The sequence below is a fragment of the Leptidea sinapis genome, chromosome 14, assembly GCF_905404315.1.
Source record: "Leptidea sinapis chromosome 14, ilLepSina1.1, whole genome shotgun sequence".
Taxonomy (NCBI): domain Eukaryota; kingdom Metazoa; phylum Arthropoda; class Insecta; order Lepidoptera; family Pieridae; genus Leptidea; species Leptidea sinapis.
In genome coordinates, this window is record NC_066278.1 from 8,960,153 (window position 1) to 8,970,515 (window position 10,363).

General features: G+C 35.3%; 1 protein-coding gene across 1 annotated transcript; it reads left to right on the forward strand.

Moving 5' to 3' along the window:
• Window positions 1–7,798: 7,798 nt before the first annotated feature.
• Window positions 7,799–9,021, forward strand: LOC126967906 (fork head domain transcription factor slp2-like). Its single transcript, XM_050812606.1, has one exon. It carries the CDS (start codon window positions 7,852–7,854, stop codon window positions 8,773–8,775), a length of 924 nt encoding a protein of 307 aa, XP_050668563.1. The 5' UTR covers window positions 7,799–7,851; the 3' UTR covers window positions 8,776–9,021.
• The last annotated feature ends 1,342 nt before the right edge of the window (window positions 9,022–10,363 follow it).

Below are 10,363 nucleotides of genomic sequence, written 5' to 3' on the forward strand. Positions count from 1 at the left end.
CCTATAGTGGATAGACCTGTATCAAAGTAAACACATGTCTGTATTATAGAAGTTAAGCAGTAATTTTATTTATCTATTTAGCTACACTGACAGCAATGCACATCAGCACATTAACACTATAATATTAAGCTTAGCAATTTTAAACATGCCTGCTTATCAAAGACAACTTACATTTAACTTATTTATTATGCTAATATATATAAAAATTGACAAATTAAAGTTTTAAAATCGAGAACAATAACGAATATGAGTTAATTAATTTATTAGTTGATGTTAACCAAAGTGCTTAGAGTTAAGTTAAGTTTCTTTTTGTATAGATTTGAGAGTCAGTAGATACTCGTATATCCAAGTAGGGTTAACTATATTTAGCGTTTAAGTTTATTGTGCTCTGTGAACGGCTGGACCACTTGGCGTTGCGGAGAGATGTCGCTTCATTATGTGACTTCTACCGCATTTATCACAGGGAGTGTTCCGATGAGCTCTTTCTTCAGATTCCACCTTCGCACGCCACGGCACTAAATAGAATATCATCACCACCAGCTGAATGTGTTGCGGTCTTCCGCAGTGCGGTTTTCAAGGAGCTTTTTTTCACGTACTACAAAGCTATGGAATGAGCTTCCTTGTGCGGTGTTTCCGAGACGATACGACATGGGTACCTGCAAAAAAAGCGCGTACACCTTCCTTAAAGGTAATTCTAGTCTGCAAGAGAATGTGGGCAGCGGTGACCCGTAGGTAATTTTTTTTTGTAAGATATACAAAATCTAGCCATGTGGTTATGAAATATTTTTCCTATGCCGTGGTAAATGATTGGCGATGGGACGCCGGAGAATTCTGACGGGACCGGTAAGTCTTATATTAGATATTTAATAAATCATGGCATTAAATTTTAATATTTCAGATTTTATACAAAACATAAGTAATAATACGATTTGTAATCGGACGTTGATTTTGTTATTCGTTACTATTTTGTTCTGAGTTACACTAAGGTTGACTCAATATAAAGCATTTATATGATGAACTAATGGACCCAACAGACGTTGTTCTGTCGGAAATTTCGGACACACGTCTTTAATTTGAAAAATCGGTCCAGCTGTTAGAAGGAGTCCTCTAAAATACACTATATGGACGGAATTGAGAATCTAAACCAATCTCAAATTCACTGGAACACAAAAACAAATCATCAAAATCGGTCCAGCCGTTTAGGAGGTAGTGCAATTGTGAATCAAATTAATTCTCAAATCCACCTGAAGACACACACCAATCTCAAATTCACTGCAACACACAAAAAAAATCATCAAAATCGGTCCAGCCGTTTGGAGGTAGTTTAATTGTGAATCTAAACCATTCTCGAATCCACCTGAATACACACAGAAAGTTTCATTAGAATCGGTCCAGCCGTCTAGGAGGAGTTCAGTGACATACACACGTACACAAGAAATATATATATAAAGATATGGATGTTTGTTTCCGAGTCATGGATGTTGAAATGTATTTATGTATGTTTAAGTAAATATATTGTATTAAATATATCGTTGTCTTGTAACCCATAACACAGGCTATATATGCTTAACTTGGGGCAAGATAATTTGTGCAAAAAGTGTGTCAATATTATTATTATATTATATTATAATTATATATAGCAAATCATTGTACTATTTTTATAAAAATAAGGGACGAGACGAGCAGGACGTTGAGCTGAAGATAATTGAAACGCACTGACCATTACATTGCAGTGCCGATCAGGATTCTTGAAAGACCCAAAAATTCTGATCGGCACTACAACTGCGCTCGTCACCTTGAGACATAAGATGTTAAGTCTCATTTGCCCAGTAATTTCACTAGCTACGGCGCCCTTCAGACCGAAACACAGAAATGTTTACACATTACTACTTCACGACAGAAATAGATGCTATATTTATTTGTTTCAATTCTAAAATTTACGCACGCTATGGGATTCAAACATAGGAGAGATTTTTGTGTTCAAATCAAAATCGAGTGGTGAAGATTACCTGTTAACAATATTCACCGTGATTTTATAATAATAATATATTTATTTGCAAAAACATTGTACACAATGATGCTAAAATATTATAATAATGAGCTTTGTGCTAATTATAATTATGTGTTTTGCTAGCACTATTCCAAGCATGCAAATATTTAACTTAATACAATTAACATCAGAATTTCTTATCCATTAATTCCTTAATACTACAAAAATTATAAGCATTTAGCCAACTATACAGCTTATTCTTAAATAATCTAGAATTTTTTTTTTTTTATCATACATACATACACAACTTTTATTATATTTAGTAATTTTGGGAACATCATGTAGAACAAGTCTTTTTGGATAAACTCAAATAAAGTCAAAAATAAGTACGTTCTTATTTAATTATAGATACAAAACACTCATATAATAATATTATTATAAGTACTTATAATTGGGTTCAAGCAAAAGTAAAGATTTCGCACTAGAAAGCTGTGGAATGAACTTCATTGTGCGGTGTTTCCGGGACGATACGACATGGGTACCTTCAAAAAAAGCGCGTACACCTTCCTTAAAGGCCGGCAACGCTCCTGTGATTCCTGTGGTGTTGCAAGAGATTGTGGGCGGCGGTAATTACGCTCGTTTGTCCTCCTATTTATAAAAAAAAAATCGTAAGAAACAGTGTGTGGGTCATCTGGTTACATTTAATTTTTCAAACTAAAAATCGCCTCCCGGTGCATCGAATGAGGAGGAGTCGAACAACCATGCCGAATTTTAAAAGGTACGATGTTACAGAACGGTTAGCATAGCGGTACAAGGGTAAAAGTTTGAATCCCGCATTGTTCTAAAATTAACAACAATAAAATTTGAATATATTTTCAAAATAAATTTATAGTGAAAACAACCGTCTTCAAATTACACAACGAATTAATTTCAACGCAAAATAATCTTCGAACGCTGAATTATTACTTGAACTGCAAGGATTTGTGAGCATATGAGCATGATTACCAGATTTATTTATGTATGTAATATATTTATTCATAAAAGTTACAATTTCATTTAAACATGCCCCGCAAAACTGCCTACGCAGTTTGACTGCAGGTATCTCGCTTTGTATAAACATAGCTTATAAATTATTAAATTAGGTTATATTAATAAAATTAATACACGTAAATGGTTACAATGTATTTAACAAGTGTTTCTTTAATAAACTTTTAAATTTACCAAGTGTAGGCCCACGTCTTATATCCTCGGGTAAACTATTGAGTAAGTATGGAACTCGTTTTTTTAACGTTCTATCTCCATAGTAATTTTGTACCATGGGTATTTCAAATTTACCTTTGGATCTTGTGCCAATTTTTATGTTGCACCAAGTTAGTGAAACGATCCTGTTTACTACGATTGTTTACAAGCAGAAGATATTTATGTTACAGGCTAGCCGGTAAAATTTTACATGTTTTATATAGTTTAGAGTAATCTCCTTTACATTGATTCTTTGTATTTTTATTTACGAGTAGTTTTAAAAATATTGTTTGCAATGATTCTATTTTATCTATGTATGGTTTAAACGTTAATTCATAGCAATGAAGAGCGTAACTTATTATTGAATCCACTACTTCAACATATAAACATTTTAGTATTGGCAAGGGGACTTTAATACTTAACTGAAAAAACTTTTCTAGTAATATTCTTAATTTCTTACATACGTATTCTATGTGGGAATCCCAGGAAAAAGAGGTATCTATTTTTACTCCTAGGTAATTTACACAGTTAACTTTTTCGATAAGATTACACGTGTAGTTAATTTTCTTATTATGGAAGCAATCAAAGCCGTGTCAGAGGAGGTGGATTATCAATAGAGGAATATATTCGCAAGGTACGTAGGATATCTAGGACATAAGACGTGAGCCTACACTTGCTAAATGTTTCTTTAAAAAGATATAGGCTTCAAAATGTAAGTACTAATAGCTCATATAAGGCTTTCCTTTGTGTAGATTATTTTTCAATAATGTTTTAGTTGTGTAAAATTTTGGAGCTATCAAATAAGAAAAACTTTTAATAAAATATCTATTAAAAATTATTTATCATTCAGAAATGATAAAGAGAGACTAGAGTGATGATAACATTATATCAAGTATATGGAATAAGTTTCAATAAGGCATTTAATTAGTGTTACTTATGACAATAAACAGTAAGGGGCTTAGAATTAATCCTTGCGGCACTCCCTTGCCTAAGGATTAGGTAAATACTTTTATTAATTGTTATGATAACTACTAGGAACTGTAATCTTGTTTTCAGTTAAAAAGTTAATACTAGTAATTAGTAGTATTAGAATTTAATAATTCACTCTCCAAATAATGATGTGAGTCTTCAAGTATGAGAACTTCGAATAGGTAAATAAGTTAAATTTATATTTGACGGTAGCATATAAAATTAAAAATATTTACGTTCACATGACTTAATAAATAGCATTTTTTTTATAAAATAAAACTAAAACAATCAATTTAAACAGTTAAAATTAATTAATCCCAAATAGTATATATCGTTAGGGTCGTAGTCGGCAGACATCGTTAAGTCTCTGTAATACCAAACTTATCCTCTGACAGAGGCATCAGACCTAAGGGCACCTCTCATGATCGGTAAGGCGCTTGTATAACTGTTATGAGTTTTTGTACCCATGAATCGCACGTACCAATCTTTATGTAGGTACCTAATTGGCATTCATTGGCTTGTTATATATGTTGCACAGACATGTTAAAGGCTGCGACACAAACCACCATAGTCCAAGGTTCCCGTAACGCTGAAGATCGTGGCAAGTGGAGGAGCATTGCGAGGACTGCATCATCCACCATAGATACGTCTTGTGTGTATCTACAGTCTCATCATGCAACCACGACCACTCTGTCAAGAGTGAACGACTAAGGACGAGGGCTAGTTATATAACGTAACTAGCTGACCCGGCAAACGTTGTTTTGCCATATAAAGTATAATTCACGCGATAGTTTTATAAGTTATAAAATATTGCCTATATTATAGCCTGTACATCATTTTTTTCTATTGTCAATAGTTTTTACAGCGCACGCAAAAATAGGTTTTCGATTTTACACCATGTGTTACAAAATAGCAATTTTATTACGGATCCCTAATTTTGAAAAAAAAAAACATAGCCTATAGCCTTCCTCGATAAATGGACTACCCAACACTGAAAGAATCATTCAAATCGGACCAGTAGTACCAGAGATTAGCGCGTTCAAACAAACAAACACTGCAGCTTTATAATATTAGTATAGATTGATGGGTTCCAGTTTCAAGAGAAAGCAAATTGGACGCAATTAATTTGATCATAAACAAATTTCAATAAAAACAGAGAATAATAAATATTTTAATTGTAATACATTATTGTATTGTGTTTGAACAGTTGTTCAAGTGTAAATAGTTTGATAGATACAGGTGGTATTGGTAATGTCAGATAGGTCAGTATTTATAGACTTTTAAATTAAGAACGATTGTGAAATATCTAATATATAAAATTCTCATGTCGCGGTGTTTTTAGTTAAACTCCTTCGAAACGGCTTGACCGATTCTCATTAAATTTTGAGTGCATATTGGGTAGGTCTGAGATTCGGACAATATCTTTTTGTCGTCCACGCCAATTTTATTTTTTATTTTTTTGACATTTTTTTTTTAAATTTGATTGATTATGAGTCACAATTTTCACCCAACTACGATCAACAGTTACTTTTGTATCGCGATTTTAATATCGGCAATACAACGTTTGGTGCTAGTATTATATATGTATGTAAGTAGGTAGGCAGATCGCGACCAGATCTAATTTAGGCGTAAACGATTTCATGAATGCAATCACTCGTAGTAGGTTCAATACTAAAATAATTTGATACCTACAGAACACAATACTGTATACAGTAGCTCCTGGTAGTTACCGGTTGACATCCATTTCAAATCAAAATTACTTTATTCATGTAAGGTCACGGAAATGAAACTTATGAATGTCAAAAAAAAAATTTTTCTTATTGAATCTACCGCTACTTCGGGTTAAGCTAATGAGAAGAAGTAGCAAGATACGTTGCATTTGCATTCAATATGTAATCTATCACAAACGTATTCTCTATAAATGAAACTAATACGTCATTATTTGTTAACTTGAGTGAAAACTTTAGGTTTATAATGTTAAAATTCCTTTTTTATTTTTTACTAGCTGACCCGGCAGACTTCGTACTGCCTCAATAAAAGATCTAAGTTTTTGTATAAAATAAACTTAAAACAAATAAAAGGAATCTTTTGGTGTTATTTACCCGTGTTTTAAGGAAGTTTATTTTTTACCTCCTGAGAATGTTAGAAAGATATAAATTCTAGTAAGTTATTCAATTTAAACTATTCTCTCAATTTGATTTCTGAACGACGGGGGCCACATCAAAGGAAAAACAAAATTGTTGTTTTCATTAAATTCCGAGCGTTTCCGTATTTATTCACCTTTTAAACCTTCTCTGGATTTCCACGAATAACTCAAGACCAAATTTAACCAAATCGGTCCAACCGTTCTCGAGTTTTAGCGAGACTAAGGAACAGCAATTCATTTTTATATATATAGGTATATAGATTATTTTTCGGCAGACAGGCTTGGGCAGGTATGAATATATTTAGTATCTTCCTAGTATTTATAACTAGTTATAGCCTTCGAATAACGTCTACATTAAAGGAATTGTTACGTTCTTTAGTTGTGTGGGGTTGAGTGAGATTAGTGAGATTAGGTACCTATATAGATCCTACGTAATTATTACCTTAATAATTTCATTAGACTTAAAGTTGGGATGCCTAAATATTTTTTTTTAATATTGCCTTGAATATATCCAGATAATATTCTTCAAGCAAGCAATATTACCTATTTAGTCGTTAGGTCGACTGCTTTACCTACGCAAGAAAATCTTTAAGAGTTGTTAGTAATACCAAATAAGGAAGTTTGAAGTTGTAATTAATTATAAGATATCCGAAACACCTTTGAAATATTTTTATATGGTTATAAGTATTTGTTTTTAAAAACATCTAGTGCATTGAAAGTAATCTATAATCTCAAAATTCATCGATTTAACTGAATTTTACTTAAAATGCTTTAAAGAACATACAATTCGTTAGTAAGTATGTACATATAATTTATTATATTCAGAAAGATTTCCAGCAGTCTTGCCAACCAAAAAAAAACTTATCAGAGCCTTTCTGTAGCTACATAAATAAAATTTATAATAACTTTATCTAATATGCTAAATATAAAAATTAATTTTTTATTACATTGATTATAAACTCTCAGATTAGATATAAACAAACAAACTCTTCTCACAAGTCTGTCTGTCTTCCACACAAGCACGCACTTACAATCAATTTGTAGAAGACACTGCTAACACATACTTATATCAGCTGTAATCGACCGCAGATTACCAATCGGACTGTTGATAACGGAAACGTTATTAAAATTACACGAACGCTAAATAAAATGTGCCTCTAGTGTGCACTTCAATTAATAAATCTATTGAACATAACAAAAGGGACGCTCTCGACTCAAATGTAGAGTCGTATCGAGTGCATCGCGAGTGACGCTCGTGCAGGGTGAGGGGTGGGGGTCGAGGGGTGAGGTGTGGCGGGTGCGGGCGAGGGCTGCAGCGACGGGGCGTGTCTCTATGTATCGAAAAGCTCGAGCGGTGATTGGTGTACAGAGCCTCTCAAAGTTGTCGAGGCGGTGAAACTAGCTCCGGGTATATATAGCGCGGTCCGCCTCCGCGCACGCCAGTCCATTCGCAACTCGCAGCAGGCGCACACGCGCGAGCTCTCTCAAGTGTTTACAAGTGTTCAGTATGGTGAAGTTCGAAGGAGATTTCAGTATAAACGCGATTCTAATGAATCATGTGGCAAAGCCGCCACCGTCACCGACCGCTTCCTCCACGGCGACCCCGTCCGAGGCCGACCTTAGTGACTCAGAGCTAGACGTGACGGGAACCGAACCCGTCGACTGCACCAAGCCTAAAGACGACGACGACAAGAAAGATAAGAAGCACGAGAAGCCCGCCTACAGCTATAACGCCTTGATCATGATGGCCATCCGGAACAGCCCCGAGAAGCGGCTCACTCTCAACGGAATATACGAGTACATCATGACCAACTTCCCTTACTACCGGGAGAACAGGCAGGGCTGGCAGAATTCCATCCGACACAACCTCAGCCTAAACAAGTGCTTCGTGAAGGTGCCGCGGCACTATGACGATCCCGGCAAGGGCAACTACTGGATGTTAGACGCGTCGGCTGAGGATGTGTTCATCGGGGGCTCCACGGGCAAGCTCCGGCGGCGCTCCGCTCTCAACGGTCGCTCGCGGCTGGCGTGCTTCAAGCGGCCGCTGTTCCCCGCCGGGCTGCCTGGGCCGTACCCGCCGGCCGCGTACTCACAGCTGGTGGGGCTCTACTCCCAGCTGCTGTACCAGAGGTACGCGCCCATGCAGATGAAGACTCCCCCATTGGCCCCTAGCGCCATGCACCCGGCCTTCAGGAACGACTTACCCTACGGCAGCATGCCGTACGCCGCGCCACTATACCCCGACCGGCTGCCCGGAGGCCCGTTCGTTCAGTCCCAGATGAGCCAGCCGTCACCCCTCCACCCCCAGACGTCACCGCTGCTGGCACCCTCGCCCCCAACATCAGGCTCCTCCAGTCCCGAGCTGCCAGCCAGCCACCACCCCCTCACGCCGCACATATTCAAGCCCGTGACACTCATATCGCGGCACTAGCAGGCCTGGGGCCGCGTGCCTCGCCGGAGAGGCGACCCATCTGTGATCTAGTTTGTAACCCAGTGGTGAGCATTTAACGAGAGGTACCCAATCTCTTAGTGTAGGTATTGCAATATTGTACGTTACACGGCATTCCGCTTGTTGATAATACCTTATGTTTAACTGTAAATAGAAAGTGTATTTATTTAATATTTAGTTGTAAGCTATGAGAGATGTAATAAACATACGATTTGTTCCAGATACAAACATTTTATTTTTATAAACCCTATAAAACAATATATTTACACGTTGTGACTGATTCTACTCAGCAACAGACTGATCTAACTTTTTAAAATGAGATATCTGTTTAAAGAGGGCCATTGTTCAGTATTTTTATTAAATCAACAGACATGCTAATATTTACTATTGCACATTTTTTTTTAAATATTATGATTTATAGCTTTAATAATGCTGAATAGATTGAAAAAAAATAAATTTAAAATATAAATAATAGAAATTTATGATCATTATTATGATGAAACTCTATAACATTTTATCTAGATACGAATAGATTCATGATTAGATATAAACTTATCCATTATCTTATATTTTGACACCAATGGAACAATATTCTAATCGATTATTCATAATTACTATTATTAATAAAAAAATATAACTTTTTTTTGTTATAAATATACTGGTATATATAACTATGTAGGTTTAATACATCATATTATTACAAATTAGGCTCAACTAAGTTTCAAGGCGGCGTAACATTTTATTCACGAAGTGAAGGCGGTAGGCCCATTTGAGCTGTACTGCTGATACTCTCAGATATATTAAAATATGAACGAAAACACATAAAGCCAATTATCCTTTCAAAGGTTAATGAAATGTTTGTAAAGAAAGCAATTAAACCGATTGAAATGAAATGAAATTTATTTATTGCGAATATAGTTTACATTATAGATCTTACGTTTATTTTAGTGTCTTCTATTCGGCTAATTTAAATTAGCATGCAAAAATTTTACTTAAAATTAAAAAAAATCCTTAACACTATAAAAATTGTCGATTAAACATTTAAACAGGAGTCTAGAGGTTGATTATTTAATAGTTTTTTACACATTTCGTAGCTACTATTTAGATATAATGTTGTCCTGGGATAGTGGCCATAAACCAGTCTATCTGGTAATCTGGTGGAACGAGGATTCAATTCAATGGCCCTTTTAAATAAATGATTATTTTGTTTTACAAATTTACACGCTTCAAATATATACATATCGGGCAAAGTCAAAACTTTTAACTTTTTAAATAAGTCTTTACATAAATAGGTCGGACCAACTCCACATATACAACAATTTTTTTTTGAGCAACAAAAGCTTGATGTCCTCCTGTTGCACTGGCAATTATAAACTACACAAACAGTACAGACGGACACTGAGACAACTAAGTTAGTTATTATTGTAAATATGAATATTTCTTACTGTCCCCTGAACCTATAGACTTATTCTTTTTTTGTATGCTACATTTTTTTTTATGACAATAAGGAACGAGACGTGCAGGTCGTTTAGCTGATGGTAATGGATACGCCCTGTCCATTACAATGGAG

Excerpts from the sequence above, each read along its gene's own strand:
- LOC126967906 (XM_050812606.1), top strand. The coding sequence starts at position 7,852 with ATGGTGAAGTTCGAAGGAGATTTCAGTATAAACGCGATTCTAATGAAT.